The sequence below is a fragment of the Entelurus aequoreus genome, linkage group LG27 (assembly GCF_033978785.1).
Source record: "Entelurus aequoreus isolate RoL-2023_Sb linkage group LG27, RoL_Eaeq_v1.1, whole genome shotgun sequence".
Classification (NCBI taxonomy): domain Eukaryota; kingdom Metazoa; phylum Chordata; class Actinopteri; order Syngnathiformes; family Syngnathidae; genus Entelurus; species Entelurus aequoreus.
Genome location: NC_084757.1, coordinates 29,815,815 through 29,839,185, shown reverse-complemented (window position 1 = coordinate 29,839,185; position 23,371 = coordinate 29,815,815). Strand labels below are relative to the sequence as shown.

The window sequence follows — 23,371 nt, the reverse complement described above, 5'->3', positions numbered from 1 at the left end:
TCCAAGGACCGCAATGAAGGTCGCAGACAAAATGCGGACTGGATTTTGAGTGATGTGGGCATTTTCTATATGAACAAGTGGAATGGATTGGATACCGACGCACTAAAGGGGCTCTCTACCTTACGCTATGAAGTGAGGGGAAACAAAGTGAAAAATGACAGGTTATATGATTATTTATTTCAACTCATATTCGGGCCACTTTATAATGAATATGTCGGCATGTATTTGTAAAAAAAAAATATATATATATTTTTTTTTTTAACACCAAAATATTTAGGGCGGCTTAAGAACATTTTAGGGGGGCTTGACCCCCCCTAAAATAGGCCTAACAACGCCAATGGTAAAACGGAATCCATCCTGTTTGGGTCCCACATCAACCTTAAGAAAGTCAATGACTTCACTATAAAAGTGGGTGACATTGTTATCACCAGGAAAGATGAGGTCACCTACCTAGGTTCCATTCTAGAGGCTAATCTTTCCTGTGATAAAATGGCAACCAAGGTAATCAAAAAGGTCAACCAACGAACGAGATTTCTCTATAGAATCTCCTCTCTGGTCAACAAAAGCACCATGAGGATTCTAGCGGGAACTCTCGTTCAACACTTTTTCGATTACGCATGCACCTCCTGGTACCCTAGCACCTCCAAAACCCTCAAATCTAAACTCCAAACATCCCAGAACAAGCTAGTCAGATTACTTCTAGACCTCCACCCCTGATCACACCTCACTCCTACCCACCTCTCCAAAGTGGGCTGGCTCAGGGTGGAGGACAGAGTAAAAACAACTTGCACTGAGCCTAGTCTATAAAATCTGCTACACCTCCCTGATACCGAAGTACATGTCAAACTACTTCCTTAGCATAAATGACCGCCATAACCACAACACCAGGGGTAGCTCCACTAACCACGTTAAACCCAGATTCCGATCTAACAAAGGTCTTGACTCATTTTCTTTCTATGCCACATCAATGTGGAATGCACTCCCAACAGGTATAAAAGAAAGGGCATCTCCAACCTCCTTCAAAACCGCAATAAAAGTACACCTCCACACAACTTCAACCCGAAACTAACACCCTCCCTGGATTGTTAATAATCAAATGTAAATAATCAAATGTATATACTTTTTCTTATGCCTTCTGATCTCTCTCTCTCTCTCTCTCTCTCCCTCTCTCTGGCTCTCTATGTCCACTACTTGCTGTACATATCCTACCAAGTCAGACCTACACTGTTTCAATATCCATTTATCTGTTCTCAATTGTTGATGATTGATGATAACAACCAAACCTAACCCCCCCCCCCCCCCCTCCACCCCCCTCTAAACACCCCGGATTGTAAAATAATGTAAATAATTCAATGTATATACCCTGATGATTATCTTGTGTGATGACTGTGTTATGATGATAGTATATATCTGATAGTATATATCTGTATCATGAATCAATTTAAGTGGACCCCGACTTAAACAAGTTGAAAAACTTATTCGGGTGTTACCATTTAGTGGTCAATTGTACGGAATATGTACTTCACTGTGCAACCTACTAATAAAAGTCTCAATCAATCAATCAATCAAACTTGTGATCTGATTGGCTATCGCAACTGTCTGTCAAATGAAGTGAAGTGAAGTGAATTATATTTATATAGCGCTTTTCTCTAGTGACTCAAAGCGCTTTACATAGTGAAAACCCAATATCTAAGTTACATTTAAACCAGTGTGGGTGGCACTGGGAGCAGGTGGGTAAAGTGTCTTGCCCAAGGACACAACGGCAGTGACTAGGATGGCGGAAGCGGGGATCGAACCTGCAACCCTCAGGTTGATGGCACGGCCACTCTACCAACCGAGCTATACCGCCCGTTCACTTACAGTGCACAGACGCCTGTATTGTTGATTCTGAAGGCCAAAGGCAGATTTGGTACAGCATGGCAACATAAGCTAGCTGAATTCTGATTGGATAAAAACTCTATAACTTAAAAACAACAGCGCTGGAAGGAGCATAATATGACATGAAGAGAATATGAATACTTTTAGATATTTAGGGAAAGTATATTAGAAAATAATTATATGTTTAATTATAATCATGATTTGTGGTTATGTTAGGCTTGCTGCCCCTGACGGCACACCACTGGTATAATTTTATAAACTGCAAGAGGACAAAACTAAACGTTATTGATGCACCAAAGCGCCATCTTGTGCCGACATTGTGCACAACAACTCATATGCCATTACATTAAAGCTGACATTTACTTTTACATTGACTATATAAATGATTACATTGTACTTAATTGAACACCACTTGAAAGTTAATCAATTAAAAGTGCTGTATATTAAAATACAAACAAACGCATGTCATTAGTTTCCATTATGTAATAGTCAGATTCGAGCCCGAGGGTTGTATATGTCCCTGTTAAAAGTCAATACGCGTATTCACAATACATTTGTGAGAATAACTGTTTGGCAATTATAAGCAAGAATATGTTATTATTCACTGTTTTGCGGTAATTTTGTCAGGAAAACATTGTCCCCTGCCGTGCTCCATACTTGCCCCTACCTCTGCGCCTCAGAGGCTAAAGATGGCTGAAGCTCATCCATGGCCTAGCCGGTTCTTCTGTCACAGATGCTCCGCAGAAATTAGCCCTCGCCTTCCCGTAAGTACTCTCGCCATTGTGTGGGGGGAAAGACAATCAAACACACTTTGTGACGTTTTTAAGAGGTTCATTTTGGAAATTGGGGGCCGAATGATAGCATGCTAATTGTGTTAGCTGGAGGAGGTCCCGTTTACTACAGATGCTAATATGCGGCTAACTAGCACGCTAACAAGATAGCTAAATGTTGCTTCTAATAACGTATTGCGCGTATAAACGGCCATGTCATGACACGATTTATCTTAAGATAATGCATTTGTCACGTCTGCCGTTCAACTAATATGGGTAATTTTCGCTGGCTTTCGATTTAAAGCTCTGCCGGTATCAACTATGCTTAAGCCCTTACTCTTTATTGTTAAACAAACATACAAATACACGGAATAGAAATTGAAGGAGTAAAATGAAACCACATTTCTAGGTATTATGATTGATGATAAATTGAACTGGAAATCTCATGTAAAGAATATGTGTACAGCTCTGGTAATGGGTACATTCGCACCCACCTGCACAAATGTACTTCAAAATGTAACAATCAAAATAAATATGACTTTTTTTTGTTTACTAGGGCATGCATGTATAATATACATTAGTTTGACCATTTAAAATCAACGATAATAAAAAGGAGATGCTTGGAAATAGCATAAAAATGGAAAAACGCGATTCATAGCGTTACTTTTTGGTGTAACCATCATGAGCGTTCTGTTCAGGTATATTTCTTTTATATTTTGATAAATCATCATATTTATGTATTACTAAATTTAAATAGGTATTGATCAATCTTTAAGCTGTGTGTATTTGATTTCAGTTTGCTTTTGACGTCTTATTTATTTATAATTGTAGTTGAAACTTTTACAACCTTGTGTTGCGCTCATGATGGCGTAACTAGGGATGATGTTTGATAAGGAATTATCGAGTTCGAATCCTCTTATCGAACCGATTCCTTATCGATTCTCTTATCGAGTCCAGATAGGTTGTTGTATATGGAAAAAAACACACAATATTTGGTTTAACAAAAGCTCACTTTTATTATATAATAAAAAAATAAAATCTAATGAATAAATAAATATTGACTGTCACCCACCTAAAAAAATAAAATAAAATAAATAAATATTGACTGTTGTTACCCAAAGTATATTAAGTGGGATTTTTCAGAGAAACAAATATATACAGTAACACAAAAACAACCTGTCTCTGTGATCACTATAGGTGTATAAATAATAGTATAGTGTTAAATAAAATCAGTCCCTTGGGCACAAAACTGAAAATAATACAGCTCTCCAAAAAGTGCACTTCTGCTGCTATTTGACATAACTGTTTGTTATTTTGTTATTTATCATTTATTATCATTTATTTAGTTATGATGCTTTGACATTTTTGCACTTTATTTCTTTATTGAAAGAAAATTCTATGAAGAGAAAAGTTGTTTGCAAATGTGGTTACAATGCTAAAAAAATGAAAAGTTAAAGCTAAAAAAAGAAATACACTTTATTGAGTTAACATTATTTCTTTATAGGGGGAAAGATGTTATGAGCTAGAGAATATAACAACTACACTACCCAGCATGCAACGGGAGTGACGAGCATGCGCGGTAGCCCCGAAAAGTGTTGCATGTTGCCACGCTGTGAAAGTAAACGTCAAGAACTCAGCCAACACGCCTCGTCTGCATTATTTATAATTAGACAGACAACACATATACAATGTGATTTTGTTTTGTTTACAAGGAGAGAAAAACAAAAGTTAAAAAAGGGAGATATGTTGTATATATATGTATGTGCTGCGGTTGCTTTAAGAACGTTGCGACAGCTGCCGTAAAGGAGGTGCGTTGCTAGCCTGGTTGCTATGTTTCCGGTTGGTCGTAAAAGTGTTCGTCATGTGTTTTACCCTGCTCAAATCTCTCAGTAAAGTTATTCGATGGATTATAGCTTTTGTTTTGAACTTTATTACACCTTGGAGCGCTTTTTCCCGTCCATTGTTTTGCTGCTTTCGCTATCTGCGCCTAATGACTGAGCTACGTGACGTCATTTCTTGTGATGTCCCACGGAGCATTTCTGGTCGGGACGGGATTCGAATAAAGAATCAACTCTTTTTCTTTACTATAGTGGTCTCGATAACGGGTACCGGTTCTCAAAAAGGGATTCGAGTCCGAGGACTCGGTTCTTTTCTTATCAAACAACCGGGAAAACCGGTTTCGAGTATCATCCCTAGGCGTAACCAAACTAGATTTCATTTAATGATCTTATTTTGAATATTTATTTTCTTTTTTACATTTAGTATATTTAAATATTCATTTATAAACATTGAATACATTTCAAATATCAATAAAATGCAATTGCCTTCATCTTATAGGGTAATGTTTAGTTACACCAAGTCATGAGCGTAACACTAAGCTTCATCACTTTGACTTGTAATATCTCTAATTCTGGTGGTGTTTTATGCTTTTTTCTTTTTGGAACATGTACTATACATATAATACAATAAAGTCCCATATTAAATTATGTTTCTAGCAATACTTTAATTTTGCCTTTGAAAGTAACACTCCAATGTCCATTAGTGGAGCTGTACACATATACAACATAAAGTAGCAAGAAACATGTCAATAATGAATAAAGAAAAACATGTTCTAGACCAAAAATCACTCCATATTTTCTACTGCAGTGTTTTTCAATCTTTTCTGAGGCAAGGCACGTTTTTTTTCATTGAAAAAATGCGGAGGCACACCACCAGCAGAAAACATTAAAAAATGAAACTCAGCAGCCGATATTGACAGTAACAAGTTGTTCTGGCAATTGTTGGATATGAATTTAAACCATAACCAAGCATGCATCACTATAGCTCTTGTCTCAAAGTACTGTCACGACCTGTCACATCACACCGTGACTTATTTGGAGTTGTTTGCTGCTTTCCTGTGTGTAGTGTTTTAGTTATTGTCTTGCGCTCCTATTTTGGTGGCTTTTCCTGTTTTGTTGGTATTTTCCTGTAGCAGTTTCATCTCTTCTCTGAGCGCTATTTCCCGAACCTGCTTTGTTTTAGCAATCAAGACTATTTCAGTTGTGTGGACGCTATCCTTTTTTGTGTGGACATTGTTGATTGTCATGTCATGTACGGACGTACTTTGTGGACGCCATCTAAGCTCCACGCGCTGTAAGTCTTTGCTGTTGTCCAGTATTCTGTTTTTGTTTACTTTGTAGCCAGTTCAGTTTTAGTTTCGTTCTGCATAGCCATCTCTAAGCTTCAATGCCTTTTCTTAGCGGCACTCGCATTTTGTTTATTTTTGGTTTAAGCATTGGATACCTTTTAACCTGCACGCTGCCTCCAGCATATCTTGATCATGACAAAGCAATTAGCTACCTGCTGCCACCTACTGATATGGAAGCGTATTAAACGGTTACTCTGCCGAGCTCTAGACAGTACAGACACTCAACAACGGCACATTATTTGCGCATTATAATTACTGGTTTGCAAAAAATATTTTTAACCTTATTAGGTGAAATGACATAATCTCCCATGGCACACCAGACTGTATCTCATGGCACACCAGTGTGCCGCGGCACAGTGGTTGAAAAACACTGCTCTACTGCTCGCTAGTGTTGCAAAAGTACACTTCATTCATTAACGGTGTTACAAAAAAGATCAGTTAGAATAATACATAATGTTGGATATAGAGAACATACAAACCCTTTATTTATTTAATCAAAAATACTGAAATTCCACAATATAGTGAATTTGCAAACAGCTAAAATTATACACAAAGCAAACTATAATTTGCTACCCAAGAATATACATAAATTCTTCTCAACAAAAGAGGAGAAATATAATCTTAGAGAAAAATGTAATTTTAAACATTTGTACGCACGTACAACACTTAAGACCTTCAGTATATCAGTATGTGGAATTAAATTATGGAATGGATTAAGCAAAGAAATCAAACAAAGTACCAATATGATCCAATTTAAGAAACTCTTCAAACTTAAAGTGTTTACAAAGTACAAAGAAAGAGAACCATGATAAACATTCTGAATTTATTTCATCCATCCATTCATTTTCAATAAAATCTTACTCATCTCACCATATGAAATATAACTTATATCACCAATTGTTATTTATTTATTTTTATTGTTATTACTTATGAAGTATATTGTGAATAAATTGAGAACAGGATGTGAACAAAAGTTTTAGCAACTGCTATGTAAAGGAAAAAGGGTAGGATTAAATAAGCTCTGCCTCTTCCTACTCCAACATGTTGAATAGATAAACTGGAAATTGTGATGTATCATGTTGTATGCATGCATGTTCCAAATAAAGTCAAACTCAATGTGTGCTATAATTACACGTCATTCTGGGTCTTCCCTGATACTGTAAATACAATTGCGACGCACAAACAAAAACGTTCTTTTCGGTTTTAGTCATTCATTAAGGTAGACAGGGTGACATGAGTGTCACATTCTAGAATGTTATTACTGTGATACATGTGCTGCTCCAGTCCTCCTATGTTGTGTATAAAATACTTGTTGTGTATAAATTAAACTTTATAAAAGGCACAATCTTCATAACACAAGAGTTCTTAGTTAAAACGGTGTTCATTGTGTTTGTATTGGATGTCATGACATTTGGACTATGTACCTTATGTTGTGGCCAGTATGAAACCTAGGAGAGGGCCTAAGTCAGGGGTCGGCAACCCAAAATGTTGAAAGAGCCATATTGGACCAAAAAAAATAAAAAATCTGTCTGGAGCCGCAAAAAAATTAAAGCCTTATATAAGTGTAATAATGAAGGCAACACATGATGTAAGTGTCTATATTAGCTATAATAGCCTACTATCAAAGGCTGACGCAAATCTTCGTTGACAGAAATGTTGTATTTTTATTTTTATTCTACACATTTTTACAACATTGGAAATCATTAGTAAAATGGAGGCCTCTCACTGGATGCGATAACTTCTGAAAATTACTGGCTCAGAATGGCCAAAGATGTGTGTGTCCAAGTTTAGGGAAACTGCAGGCTGTCTTATTCTAATGGATCGATTACAATCTTTGCAAGCTGGGTAACGTTTGCTGTGGTCTTGAACAACATGGCACACAAACAGCTATCAGAAATGCAGCCAATATTACATACAGATAATGTGTCATGATACACAGATGACATGAGTAAAGGAAATTAAATGAGCTCAAATATACTTACAAACGAGGCATAATGATGCAATATGTACATACAGCTAGCCTAAATAGCATGTTAGCATTGATTAGCTTGGAGTCATGGATTGACCAAATATGCCTGATAAGCACTACAGCAAATCAATAAAATCAACAAAGCTCACCTTTGTGCATTCACGCACAGCATAAAACGTTTGGTGGACAAAATGAGACAAAGAAGGAGTGGCATAAAATACGTCTCTCTGTGGCAGCATCGGAGAAAGTTGTACATGTAAACAAACTACGATGAGTTCAAAGATCGCTGAAATTAGTAGGAAAAAACGGTGCTTTCCAAATACTCTCATCAGTGAAGCATGTATAACATAAACAGTGGGATTTCTAACAATTAGGAAGGTTTGTGTCATGTTTGTTCTACAGAAAATATATTCAAACAAAAAATGTTTTTTTTTCTTCATCTTTTTCCATTTTCACACATCTCTGAAAGAGGTCCAGGGAGCCACTAGGGCGGCGCTAAAGAGCCGCAGGGTTGCAGACCCAGGCAAGTCTAGGCCTTGGCGATATGGCCTAAAAATAAAATCTCCGATTTTTTTCCCACAAACAATTATATTTACGATTTTTCGGATTTTTCCCCCCTACTTAAATAAAATAAAATAAATTAGATAATTCAAAACAAGTTTTGCTCTTATTTGATCGAAAGGTAGTTGTTTGAAATGACAGTGTACCTTACTTATAGCAAAATTCTAATTTGTATAATGCTCTTTTTTAAACAAGATATAAATTGTACTTTTTATGCAATAATTGTTGTAGAACTAAATTAAAAGCTTTTTCTGGGAGGCGATACTTCTGTCTTGAATAAAATACTTCTGTAAACAAAAATGTAGCATTGTACATTCCATACAAATAAATAATTATCTCCAATATTGTGATTAATAATGCGCAAACTTAAAACTTGTCTTGAAAAAAATACTTCTGTGAATAAAAATGTAGCATTGCATAGAAATAAACTCCACTAAATCAAATATACTAATAATCCATAAATAGTAATACAAATCACATAAATAAAATGCAGACTTCTGTCTTTAATAACATAATTCTGTAAATAAAAATGTAGTATTGTACATAGTATGCGAATAAATAAACTAGTAAAACATTGAGATGACTATGGTTTTAGTAAGTGGATAAACGCAGGATTTTCCATGACGTATTCTGGGCTCCTTGGTTAATGTGTACTGATGTTAAAGACAATGTATACTTCATTGCACATTTAATATATCACTATATCAATGATTAAATGTGTTAAAATTACACAAGAGGTTCGCCGCGGCACGCGCGCGTACGTACTGTCCAGTTTGGATGTGCAGAACTGCTTTTGTGATCGCTCTGTGCGTTGTTCGTCTTTCTCATTGTACATGGTATCATCGTTCATCGTACCTTGTGTAAATGATTCCACCACAAAAAGCTGCTTCTTAGCTGGACTTTGTTTTTGCAGTCTTGTTCACCTTGTACTGTTTTGACCATAGTGTTGGTGATCGACAAATGCGTCAACACCTGTGGCTGTAGTCAATATTCAGTTTAGCTGCATCTGAAGAAGCTTGTGTAGCGAGCACCTAGCAGCTTTATTTACAACAGGGGTTCTTAACCTTTTTGACCTTGGGGCTCAGTTTTTCCACTACAGAGGGGCCCAGAGCACACTCAAATATTAACACTGAATTAGTCATCTTAATTTGGATTTGAACCGTATGCAATAATTACATCGAAACTACCTACGGTTTAACTGAATAAACCTTGTCAAATGATATTAAAGGCCTACTGAAACCCACTACTACCGACCACGCAGTCTGATAGTTTATATATCAATGATGAAATCTTAACATTGCAACACATGCCAATACGGCCGGGTTAACTTATAAAGTGCAATTTTAAATTTCCCGCTAAACTTCCGGTTAAAAACGTGTATGTATGATGACGTATGCGCGTGACGTCAATCGTTGAAACGGAAGTATTCGGACTCCATTGAATCCAATACAAAAAAGCTCTGTTTTCATCTCAAAATTCCACAGTATTCTGGACATCTGTGTTGGTGAATCTTTTGCAATTTGTTTAATGAACAATGAAGACTGCATAGAAGAAAGTTGTAGGTGGGATCGGTGTATTGGCGGCTGGCTCCAGCAACACAAGCAGGAGAACTTTGACTTGGATAGCAGACGCGCTATCCGACGCTATCCGACGCTAGCCGCCGACCGCACGAATGATCGGGTGAAGTCCTTCGTCGCACCGTCGATCGCTGGAAGGCAGGTGAGCACGGGTGTTGATGAGCAGATGAGGGCTGGCTGGCGTAGGTGGATAGCTAATGTTTTTAGCATAGCTCTGTGTGGTCCCGTTGCTAAGTTAGCTTCAATGGCGTCATTAGCAACAGCATTGTTAAGCTTCGCCAAGCTAGAAAGCATTAACCGTGTATTTACAGGTCCATGGTTTAATAGTATTGTTGATTTTCTGTCTATCCTTCCAGTCAGGGGCTTATTTCTTTTGTTTCTATATGCAGTTAAGCGCGATGCTATCACCTTAGCTCCGTAGCTAAAGTGTTTCGCCGATGTATTGTCGTGGAGATAAAAGTCACTGTGAATGTCCATTTCGCGTTCTCGACTCTCATTTTCAAGAGGATATAGTATCCGTAGTGGTTTAAAATACAAATTTGTGATCCACACTAGAAAAAGGAGAGAGTGTGGAATCCAATGAGCCAGCTTGTACCTAAGTTACGGTCAGTGCGAAAAAAGATACGTCCTGCACTGCACTCTAGTCCTTCACTCTCACGTTCTTCATCCACAAATCTTTCATCCTTGCTCAAATTAATGGGGTAATCGTCGCTTTCTCTGTCCGAATTGCTCTCGCTGCATTGAAAACAATGGGGAAATGTGAGGAGCCTTTCAACGTGTGACGTCACGCTCCTTTCGGTACAGGCAAGGCTTTTTTTATCAGCGACCAAAAGTTGCGAACTTTATCGTCGATGTTCTCTACTAAATCCTTTCAGCAAAAATATGGCAATATCGCAAAATGATCAAGTATGACACATAGAATGGATCTGCGATCCCCGTTTGAATAAAAAAATGTCATTTCAGTAGGCCTTTAAAGAATTGTTAATCACAAAAAATATTATCAAGTCTTAGGTCAGGCTTATTACTAAAATAAATACTAATCAAGTATATTACAAAAAAGGGACTGATAAAAACTGATGACAAATGTACGCAGTGCTAAGAGAAATACATTCTAACTAAATTAATAATAGATAATAATAAATGTTTCTTAAATAAACTGTCAATAAGATTAAAGTGCAAATCAAAATACAGCTTCACCACTTAAGTCATTATTTTTGTGCTTAAAGGGGCTGTTTGCAACTTCCTCACATTCACATTTTCAAAGCAAAAAAATATAACAAGCACCCCATTGGTTAGCTTGTGTTACCATTAGTGGTTTAACAAAACATATTTGTGTTAAAACGGTCTACATTTTTCACAATTACTAAAAGCAGTCCAAGAGAAGCAACAAACAATTTGCAGTCATGTTGTTGTTACGATAGAATATACATTCAATGACAGCTAACACTAACTATCCAAATCGCATTTAGTAGCTAACAACACCCAAAGAAAATGCGCATGTGTTACGTACTTATGTAGTCACATTATTACGTCATAGAAGCCGGAAGAGGGCTGGATATACTGTGTAAAATACGTTGGAAAGATAGCGCCCTCTAGACATCTATGTAAATGTTGCAAACAGCCCCTTTTAAGAAACTTCTCTCTGACTTTAGCTCTGGACTTTTTCTGTATGTTTGATATTGTCATTACTGCCACAAATGATGGAACAGTGTATACAACTGAGTACCACTGCAGCCCATTATGACCCTAGCTGATATAAAAATATTTTTGGCGGCTTTCTAGGGGGCCCTCGCAGCTTAAATATGGGTCTATGTTTAAGAAACACTGATCTGCAATGTACGCACTGTAAAATATTAATGCACTAAGCACTTGGCTGTTGGTGTGAATTCCGCGCTTGTAACACTTGCTGTACTGTCGTTGACAATAATCTCATTAGCAGTAGGGGTGTAACGGTACGCGTATTTGTATTGAACCGTTTCGGTACGGGGGGTTCGGTTCGGTTTGGAGCTGTACCAAACGAGTTTCCACACGAACATATTAAGCTAAGCTAAAGTCTTAACAAGCTGTTCCGCTTCCTTCTGCCTGTCTCTGTCAGAACACAGCACCCAGCATTGTCCCACCCACACAACTATCTGATTGGTTACATACAGAGCGGTAACAGCCAATCAGCAGTGCGTATTCAGAGCGCATGTAGTCAGTGCTTAGCGTTTAGCAGGTAAGCATCAGGCAGCAGACTCTGCCCAAATTATAATAAACACCTCCCAGTCAACTACTAGTAACATCACTATGAGCCTGTTGACCTTCTAGAAATATAAACTGCAGCTCAGCTCGCTCGCAGTCCTGGCTTGAGGTGAAGGCTAATCCGCTTTTAGCGTCACGTTAGCTCATTTTGCTTTGTGTGTGTGTGTGTGTGTGTGTGTGTGTGTGTGGGTGTGTGTGTGTGTGTGTGTGTGTGTGTGTGTGTGTGTGTGTGTGTGTGTGTGTGTGTGTGTGTGTGTGTGTGTGTGTGTGTGTGTGTGTGTGTGTGTGTGTGTGTGTGTGTGTGTGTGTGTGTTACGGACAGCAAAGCCCTGTCTGTCTGTTATTTCACTTTACCTTTTTCTGTGTTGATTGAGCTGTGTTGAAGCAGCAAAAAAGGACTATGTTAAATGAAGAGTTGCTGTCTCTGATAGTTGATATAATAATGTAACTGCATCATTAAGCCTACATGAACTCCATGGTGTTCAGGGATGAATAGTCTCTCCTATTGCTATTGTACTATTTTTTCAGCTATAGTTACATTAATCATTAGTAATGGAGCAGCCTAGTTTTAAATGGCAGGGTCCCTGCTATCACATGTTGATAAAAATATCATATTTACATAATAAAAATCAACTACAGGCTTCCCAAAGGCTGTAATAAATTAAGCATGATGAGTTGACTTGAAACTGTTTAATGTTACACTTTATTTAATCTGAGCAACAATTTGAGGCAGTTTAATGTGGATTAACGTGGGCAGAATTATTATAGTGTTCCCAATGTTAAAAGGATAAAGCCATTGTTTACAAATTTGGTAAATAAATAACCAAAACATTTATATTTTGTTGTTTTCTTACTGTACCGAAAATGACCGGACCGTGACCTCTAAACCGAGGTACATACCGAACCGAAATTTTTGTGTACCGTTACACCCCTAATTAGCAGTATTAATGCTGGTTGAGCAATTTACTCTTTAGCACTATCACGACATGTTCTGTTTCTGTTGCATTAGGCACTTTCTCGTGCACTCCAATCGTTATTAAAGTAAAAATAAATAAGCTGTTGTATTTACTTCTTTTTATTATTATTCAGAAATAAGCCTCTCATTTTATCCGCTTTTTACAATTAATGCCCGGTCATCTTTTGCGGTTAAGGTAATAAACGATAGCCAAATCAAAATATAAAGAATGGAAATAATCGATCGCAACATTCATCATAGATTTATAAAAGTTTTAAGTAGCATTTTAACATTCTTGTCTGTTGTGTAAAAATAGGTCAATTACTGTTACTATTAGGAAATACAAACAATAAAAAACTTAGTCTTATTTTTTTTATAAAGGCAAGACATGAAAGTTATTTTTATGTCTGTCTTACCAGTCAGGTAAGTGTAAAAAGAAGTGAACCACCTATAAAACACCCTATTACAAGTGGCAAAGCCTATCGTGACACTCGCACTGACTCCCCTTCTCTCCCACAGGAGTACACATGTCCAAGATGTGAGTCAGGGTTTATTGAGGAGCTGCTGGAAGAAAGAAGGTGTGTATTTGATTTCCATCCATCCATTTTCGACCGCTTATTGTTTTTGTAAATAGTGTACCACCATCCAAATGTATTTGAATGTATAATATATTTCTAAGTCTCAGTGTCAATTATTTTGGTTTCACTGTGGTAACATGTTCTAGTTGGGAATTAATAAGGATACATTTGATGTTGTTCACATGCTGTGACATAATAACCGAATATAAACAATTAAGGCCGTAAGGCAAACGCAAAAAAAAAAAAGTCAACACATAACTCGTCGATACTCTGTCCCCTGTCTAGTGCTGACAATGGCTCCATGCCTACTATCTCCAGCGGGCCACAAAACCAGCAACCATTTGAGGTTCCCAACTCATTCTTTACTTCATCACATTGTGTGTTACTGTCGACATCACTAGTCTCTTATGTTATTCTATGGAAGACTGTTATCACCGTTCTACTACTGTATGTGCAAACAGTTGTACCAATACCCCGTGACATTTTCATTGCAACACTGCTACTCTGTTTTGTTAACCATAAATTGCAAGTGGAGCTGCTCTTCCTCAGCATCCAAATGAATTCATGTTTAAACCTGCAGAATCCAGACCAGCACTTGTTTACATTCCCTTCGGGCTATGGCCAGTTCTCGCTGAGTGTCTTTGACGATGCGTTCGATTTTGGGGCCGGACTCCGAGAGGAAGACAACCGGGATGCGGAAAACCGCAGAGAAAGGGAGAACGCATCGCGACAACGATATAGCGCCAGGCAACCGAGAAGTCGTCAAGGTTCGAGGCGGCAGCCAGGCAGGCATGAAGGAGTTCCGACTTTGGAAGGGTAAGTCAACCAAATACTAAATCATGAGGCTGAAATTGTTTTCCTTTGGATCTTCTTGTTTTATGATGATTTCTCATTGTGTTTTGTAGAATAATTCAGCAGCTTGTTAATGGAATCATTGCCCCCACTGCAATGCCGAATATTGGCATTGGACCCTGGTGAGTGTTTGAACAGGAGAAAACCAAAAAACATTTGTTGATGAAGTTGCCTGAGGTTCAAAGCTCATTATTTTTTACTTATGAGCATAGCTGTCTGTCATGTCAGTTCAGCAGCTGAAAACATCCAATTTGAAAGTGAAGGTGGCACTAATGTATTGATGTGCAAAATTTACCATCTTGGCGGACCTCACTCAATTTATTTTGGTAAATTTTAGGGATGCACAATATTATTGGTGGCTGATAATTATTGACCAATATTGGCAATTATGATGTCACATCGATAATTCCGATTAGAGCTGCCTGGCTCTTCAACCCTCCCCTCACCTACGGTATGGTTGCATATTTGTGATGTCATGATACTGCGTGCGTGCACTGTTGTGTACAAAGAAAAGCAGCATGACACGGCAGCAATAAGTGTGGCCTTTCTTTAGCATGTCGGAAGAAGACATTTCACTTGTAGTTTGAAAAACGTGTTCTGCAGAAATTAAACGGGGAGGGTTAAAGATGACTTTTTAACACCATAAAATCTGTCACCTTAAAATTCTCCATCGCGAAGACTTACGGAAACAGTATAAAGCCACTTGTGCTGCTAACTAAGATGTAGCATTAATAGCGGCGACCGCAGCAAACGTAAAGCCGAAAGACTAATTAGAAAGCGTTTGATAATCGGCAAAGGTTCAAAACAAAATACCTCGGGCGAAAAAACTTGACAAAATTAGTGATTGCGTGTTTAATTTAATGGTTCATCTGGAGGCGCGGGTATTGGTTAGATACCTTTTATGATTTATTTGTAGAAAAAATGCATTTATCTTTTGAACTGATTTCTTTATGCACTATTTAATTGCTTTATTACTGTTTGGGATAAATATAATTTTATTTATTTATTTTTTTGTCAATCAACAAGAGATCTGACCCGACTTGTTTCTGTTTTGTTGCATACTGCTATGCAGAATCTTATTGGCTTAGATCTGTTGGAGTCATTTATTATATTACATGTTGTTGGGCAGATTTTTTGTTTTTTTCATTTTATGAAATTGTATTCAAATGTTTGGGTTGCTTGTTGTCTATTAATCAAATAATTGAAAAATTGATATCTCAGTATATATATATTTTTCTCTCCGCAATAATTCCAAATGTTTGCATGGGTCAGAATTATAGTAGGAAGTGTATTTGTACTCAGATTGTAGCTAATTAAGTAACAAAATATCACTTGACATTATCCTTATCTCTACAATACATTTGTATATATTTGTTAAGAGTGTATACATATTCGGCAAAAGTGTAAACTGTTAAATTAATTTCATATCACAACATTTTGTGTAAATATATATGCATAAAGTATTGGTTATCGTTATTGATTATCAGTTGTAAAGGTCTGAAAAATTATTTGTTATCCGTATTGGTTCAAATTTCCATTATCGTGCATCCCTAAGTTTGTTATTGTAAAATTTACAGCAAACATTGCAGTACCTCAAAAATAGTCTCTTCCAGTTTACTTCCGGTACTTACGGTTTTGATTGTCATAGCAGTCCTTAAATGCTGAACACTTTTTTGCCCTAAATCAATTAAACGCTGTGCTGGTGCAGTGTATACAGTATATTTGTGACTTTATGAAATTCAACTTGATTAACAGAATTCCTAATAATTTAAAACCATGATATGTTCTATTTTTCATCATGTCCATCCCTAGTAGCACCAACAAAATGTATGTCATTGCCTCATTTGTTTAATATTTTTTCTTTTACAGGGGCGTTCTTCATTCAAATCCAATGGATTATGCGTGGGGGGCTAATGGGTTAGATGCTATTATAACACAGGTATTTTACTCAATCACTCACACATTTCAGCTATATTATGAACACATATGTGATGTAATGACTCATGTGTTCTCTCTTCAATTTTAGTTATTAAACCAATTTGAGAACACGGGTCCTCCGCCTGCTGATAGAGATAAAATAAAAAATCTGCCTTCAGTCCACATTACGGAGGACCAAGTGGGTAAGTTAGAGCGGTGTTTCCATTGATATGTTGTTGTTGTAGACGAAAAAGTATTGCATGCTAATAATATTTGAATGAATGAGTTGTTGATAAGCGACTGCAATATCAGGCATACAAGGAACATTTTGTCAAGCTAAAGGAAAACTTGCTTACTGTGTTTTGAAAACACCTTGGTCAGCAGAAATATTTCTTATAGTGGACTATTATTTCTTTAAGTTGTTGTTATATTCCATATGTTGCCTGTCTTCCAGCTTCAGGACTGGAATGTCCAGTGTGTAAAGAAGATTACAGTGTGGAAGAAAATGTGAGGCAGCTACCGTGCAATCACATGTTCCACAACGATTGCATTGTACCCTGGTTGGAGCAGGTAGAACACCACGTACACATAAAAAATAACTGAACTGTTTGTGTTCCACCTCACTGTAATATTCAAAGGCTGTGATTGGTCTGCATTTTTTACATTATTTCCTGTTTTTCATACAACTCACTAAGAGAGTGTACAGCCCACCCAGGAAAACACTTTCTCCTTCCATTTGGGGTCAAAATCTGAAGGTCATCAAGAGTTGTGCTTGTTCACTGAGTTGACATCGCTTCCTCACCCCAACTAAGACCTATAAAAGCCGGGGTGTCTTAATTGTGGCTGCGGTTAATTTTTTTCTTGAACCACGGAACATTTTATAAATAAATTCAACCAAAATAACAGCAATAAAAGTTAAAAGAAATTGAGCAAATAGGCACAATCATAAGAAAAACAGCTGACATGTTGATACTAAAAACTAATTATCACACGATATCTTTAAAGGCCTACTGAAACCCACTACTACCGACCACGCAGTCTGATAGTTTATATATCAATGATGAAATCTTAACATTGCAACAAATGCCAATATGGCCGGGTTAACTTATAAAGTGCAATTTTAAATTTCCCGCTAAACTTCCGGTTGAAAACGTCTATGTATGATGACATATGCGCGTGACGTCAATCGTTGAAACGGAAGTATTCGGCCCCATTGAATCCAATACAAAAAGCTCTGTTTTCATCTCAAAATTCCACAGTATTCTGGACATCTGTGTTGGTGAATCTTTTGCAATTTGTTTTATGAACAATGAAGACTGCAAAGAAGAAAGTTGTAGGTGGGATCGGTGTATTAGCGGCGGACTACAGAAACACAACCAGGAGGACTTTGAGATGGATAGCAGACGCACTAGCCGGCGACCTCACCTTGACTTCCTCCGTCTCTGGGCCGCCGACCGCATCTATGATCGGGTGAAGTCTTTCGTCGCTCCGTCGATCGCTAGGTGGATAGCTAATGTTTTTGGCATAGCTCTGTGAGGTCCCGTTGCTAAGTTAGCTTCAATGACGTCGTTAGCAACAGCATTGTTAAGCTTCGCCAGCCTGGAAAGCATTAACCATGTATTTACATGTCCATGGTTTAATAGTATTGTTGATTTTCTGTCTATCCTTCCAGTCAGGGATTTATTCATTTTGTTTCTATCTGCATTTAAGCCCGATGCTATCACGTTAGCGCCGTAGCTAAAGAGCTTCACCGATGTATTGTCGTGGAGATAAAAGTCACTGTGAATGTCCATTTCGCGTTCTCGACTCTCCTTTTCAAAAGGATATAGTATCCGAGGTGGTTTAAAATACAAATCCGTGATCCACAATAGAAAAAGGAGAGAGTGTGGAATCCAATGAGCCAGCTTGTACCTAAGTTACGGTCAGAGCGAGAAAAGATACGTCCTGCACTGCACGCTAGTCCTTCACTCTCACGTTCCTCATCCACGAATCTTTCATCCTTGCTCAAATTAATGGGGTAATCGTCGCTTTCTAGGTCCGAATCTCTCTCTCGTTGCATTGAAAACAATGGGAAAATGTGAGCAGCCCTTCCTCCTGTGACGTCACGCTACTTCCGGTAGGGGCAAGGCTTTTTTTTATCAGAGACCAAAAGTTGCAAACTTTATCGTCGTCGTTCTATACTAAATCCTTTCAGCAAAAATATGGCAATATCGCGAAATGATCAAGTATGACACATAGAATGGATCTGCTATCCTCGTTTAAATAAAAAAAAATTCATTTCAGTGAGACTTTTCTCCTTATGTCAGATTTTAAAATGATATTGGATCCCAACGGGACACTAGCAAGCTGCTTTTAATAAAGTACTCCGCAAGTCTCAAGTTGTCTACAGAGCAAATACGGGTTCTTCTCTTGGCCAAAACAAATGAATGTTGTGGGTTGCATCCCTGACCACACCTACTCTGGTATTTTAGGTCGAGGGGTCGGCCCTCTATCCCCGCCACCGCTCAAGCTGTATGAAGACGTGCCGCCCTCAACAAGTTACATGCTAACAGTTACTCATTAAATTTAAAGTCTGTCACTGGTGTCAAGTTGTTGCTGTAACCATATTACACTGAGCAGCTAGGCAAGGCTCTAAAATGTTAGGATATTGCAATTTACATTAGAGGTTCTGTGGTTAGCATCAGACCAATATTTCATCTGGTGGCATCAAGCTAAATAGCCAAATGAAAAGCGAAACATAAGTATGGCTCATCCTTGTCAAGTTGTATGTGACCTTTGACTGGATGTTTTGTTTTTTTTTCACTTTCCAGAATTTAGAAGTTTTATTGTATGTTCTTCTTCCCCAGCATGACACGTGTCCAGTGTGCAGGAAAAGCTTGAGTGGACAAAACACGGCCACCAACCCTCCAGAACTATCAGGGATGAACTTTACCTCCTCTTCTTCCTCGTCATCCTCCTCGTCCTCCTCCACCCCTCAACCCTCTAGCTCCACCATTAACGATAACGCCACAGACAACTCGTAGAGAAGATTTATTGTCATCCGTCCCTACCACTTTTTGAGCCGTCTCGAGCTCCCAGGCTTCAGAAAGGATGGTGCACCTGTTTCTCTCTGACGTAGGGTAGGCAGCCCAGGTGCATCTAAAAAAAAATTAAAAAGAGCCTGGTAAGTGAGATGTGAGGTCCGATGCAATTCTGCTGGGCCAGTGGCTCCTGTTTTTTGGGCTTTTTTTCCATCAGGGATCCAAACAGAAAACAGGTGGAGGCCATAAGAGGTGGGAAGCCTCTGTCAGAGACAATGTGGGGACGACTCCTCATGCAGGACAAAGATTTTGGAAGTGAACTGTTTTTGCCTGTGTGAAACGCAAAAAAGAAATGTACATTTATTCTGTTTTTATGAGTCCCATTGATATATAATTAATGACCTACCATGCACTCAAGTGCACTGTTAACGTGTGCACTTCATTTTTCTTCATGGTTTTTGTTTTTGCAACTACTTCATAGTGAGGGCTCCCACACAGTTTTACCATAAAACCCAAATAGATTTTGAAGTGAAAGCGATTTTTATATTTTACCTGCAAGACTAAAAAAAAGTTCCCATCCTCCTGGCAATTTGAAGCATTAAAGTTAATTTGTGCATTTTAACCTCAGCGGAAAATTTAGATATTTTCTCAGGTTGCTAATTGATTTGCAGTATGATCGTGTATGGAGAATATGAGAAAATAAAGATGTTTTTGGTGAAAACACTCAAGCAAAATGTGTAGTGGTGCAGTTTTTGTTAGTGTTTACAACTGCACATGAATGCCTTGGAAACAGGCTTGCAATGGCTTGCTATAAGCACTGCTTTTCCCAGTTGACAACTTTAAGGCTCTTGAGTGTACCGGATAGCAGGAAGTGACTTCAAAACAGATTTAAGATTTTTTTGATTGTATTGTGCAGTTTGAGCTTGCTGTAAAAGGTCTGGCCTGCATCAATGAAGTCCTCAATCCTGCTTCCTTTTTAATTGTTATACCATCAAAGGTGTACTTCCTCCATTATTGTATCCACTCCTCAGTCGGGATGACAGTTCAATGGTCTCATGTGAAGGGATTGTTCCTATAGACGTGTGGAATATGCTTGATTTTACCATTGATGCTGTGGTACTTACCTATTCAAACTTTTTAACAATGCCATTAAATATACAGTATGTGAACACATTGTACCATAAAGTATATAGGGGTGAGTTTTTTTGAAAGTGTTCAAGAAGTAGTTCAAACAATATCCTTCTGAGATCCAGCTTTTTTGTTGCCATAGAAATGTATCTTTCTTGGTAAAAACAATCTCACCTATTTTTTGGTCAGAATTGTTTTCATTCCTAATGCAATGTCCTTAGAAGATGACAGTACTAAGTATTTGTTTCATCCTTTGTTTCCTATTGATGCGAGGAACACGATTCTCTGTATTGCATAAGTATTTGGCCACCCATCCAAATGATCAGAATCAGGTGTCCTAATCACTTGGCCCGGCCACGGGTGTATAAAATAAAGCACTTAGGCATGGAGACTGTTTCTACAAACATTTGTGAAAGAAAGGGCCGCTCTGAGGCGCTCAGTGATTTCCAGCGTGGAACTGTCATAGACTGCCACCTGTGCAACAAATCCAGTTGCGAAACTTCCTTGCTCCTAAATATTCAAAAGTCAACTGTCGGCTTTATTATAAGAAAATGGAAGAGTTTGGGAACAACAGCAACTCAGCCACGAAGTGGTAGGCCACGTAAACTGACAGAGAGGGGTCAGCGGATGCTAAAGTGCATAGTGCAAAGAGGTCGCCCACTTCCTGCACAGTCAGTTGCTACAGAGCTCCAAACTTCATGTGACCTTCCAATTAGCCCACGTACAGTACGCAGAGAGCTTAAAGGAATGGGTTTCCATGGCCAAGCAGCTGAATCTAAACCATACATCACCAAGTCCAATGCAAAGCGTGGGATGCAGTGGTGTAAAGCACGTAACCACTGGACTCTAGAGCAGTGGAGACGTGTTCTCTGGAGTGATGAATCATGCTTTTCCATCTGGCAATCTGATGGATGAGTCTGGGTTTGGATCTTGCCAGGAGAACGGTACATTTCTGACTGCATTGTGCCGAGTGTGAAATTTGGTGGAGGAGGAATTTTGGTGTGGGTTTTTTTTTTCAGGAGTTGGGCTCGGCCCCTTAGTTCCAGTGAAAGGAACTTTGAATGCTCCAGGATACCAAAACATTTTGGACAATTCCATGCTCCCAACGTTGTGGGAACAGTTTGGAGCGGGCCCCTTCTTCTTCCAACATGACTGTGCACCAGTGCACAAAGCAAGGTCCATAAAGACATGGATGACAGAGTCTGGTGTAGATGAACTTGACTGGCCTGCACAGAGTCCTGACCTGAACCTTATAGAACACCTTTGGGATAGATTAGAACGGAGACTGAGAGCCAGGCCTTATCGACCAACATCAGTGTGTGAACTCACCAATGCGCTTTTGGAAGAATGGTGGAAAATTCCTATAAACACACTCTGCAACCTTGTGCACAGCCTTCACAAAAGAGTTGAAGCTGGAATAGCTGCAAAAGGTGGACCGACATCATATTGAACCCTATGGGTTAGGAATGGGATGGCACTTCAAGTTCATATGCGAGTCAAGGCAGGTTGCCAAATACTTTTGGCAATATAGTGTATGTTGGAAATAGAACTATTAAATTATTTCAAAAAACTACAAATGTTCACATTTTTTGACATTTCCTGCCACTGTCATTACGAATGATATTGCAAGAAGTAGTTTTTACTGGTCGACGCATTTATGCAATGCATCAACCCTAATCACTTTAGATTTAATTAGTCATTTTGTGTTTGTATTTAGGATGTCAAACACTTTACAAAGTAAAGATATGGCATTGCTCTGGTTTTCGGAGAAAGTTGTATAGTTGATTATAGATTGAATGTATTTTTCTGTAATCTAACTTTGGTTCGTTACTGTTTTTAGTAGGGATGTCCGATAATGGCTTTTTTGCCGATATCCGATATTCCGATATTGTCCAGCTCTTAATTACCGATACCGATATCAACCGATACCGATATATACAGTCGTGGGATTGACACATTATTATGGCTAATTTGGACAACCAGGTATGGTGAAGATAAGGTCTTTTTTTTAAAATAATAATAAAATAAAATAAGATAAATAAATTAAAAACATTTTCTTGAATAAAAAAGAAAGTAAAACAATATAAAAACAGTTACATAGAAACTAGTAATTAATGAAAATTTGTAAAATTAACTGTTAAAGCCAGGTTAGTACTATTAGTGGACCAGCAGCACGCACAATCATGGGTGCTTACGGACTGTATCCCTTGCAGACTGTATTGATATATATTGATATATAATGTAGGAACCAGAATATTAATAACAGAAAGAAACAACCCTTTTGTGTGAATGAGTGTATGGGGGAGGGAGGTTTTTTGGATTGGTGCACTAATTGTAAGTGTATATTGTGTTTTTTATGTTGATTTAAAAAAAGAAAAAAACCCCCAAAAAAACGATACCGATAATTTAAAAAACGATACCGATAATTTCCGATATTACATTTTAAAACATTTATCGGCTTTTAGGCATATTTTGTTGTAAAAAAAAACAAACCTGCTGCAATATAATGCTCGCCACCAGAATAAACATGCCGTATTTGTCAATGTGACAGTGTCGATCAAAATGTCAGCCCTTTGAGACACTTGTGATTTAGGGCTGTATAAATAAACATTGATTGATTGATTTAAATCAATCCATATTATCTTTTTTTTTAAAAATTCAGTTAACTTTTGTGTGTTTTGTGTGTTTGATTCCCAAATTTACATTTCATGTCACGATCAAAAATAAATGACGACCAC

At 38.0% G+C, this 23,371-nt stretch overlaps 1 protein-coding gene across 1 annotated transcript; it reads left to right on the top strand.

The window, feature by feature from the left end:
- Positions 1-2,358: 2,358 nt before the first annotated feature.
- rnf126 (ring finger protein 126) lies at positions 2,359-20,761 on the top strand. The gene is made up of 9 exons (XM_062038615.1): positions 2,359-2,642; positions 13,658-13,716; positions 14,002-14,062; positions 14,297-14,532; positions 14,622-14,690; positions 16,438-16,507; positions 16,595-16,688; positions 16,940-17,055; positions 19,332-20,761. Exons 1-9 carry the CDS (start codon positions 2,568-2,570, stop codon positions 19,506-19,508), a joined length of 957 nt encoding a protein of 318 aa, XP_061894599.1. The 5' UTR covers positions 2,359-2,567; the 3' UTR covers positions 19,509-20,761.
- The last annotated feature ends 2,610 nt before the right edge of the window (positions 20,762-23,371 follow it).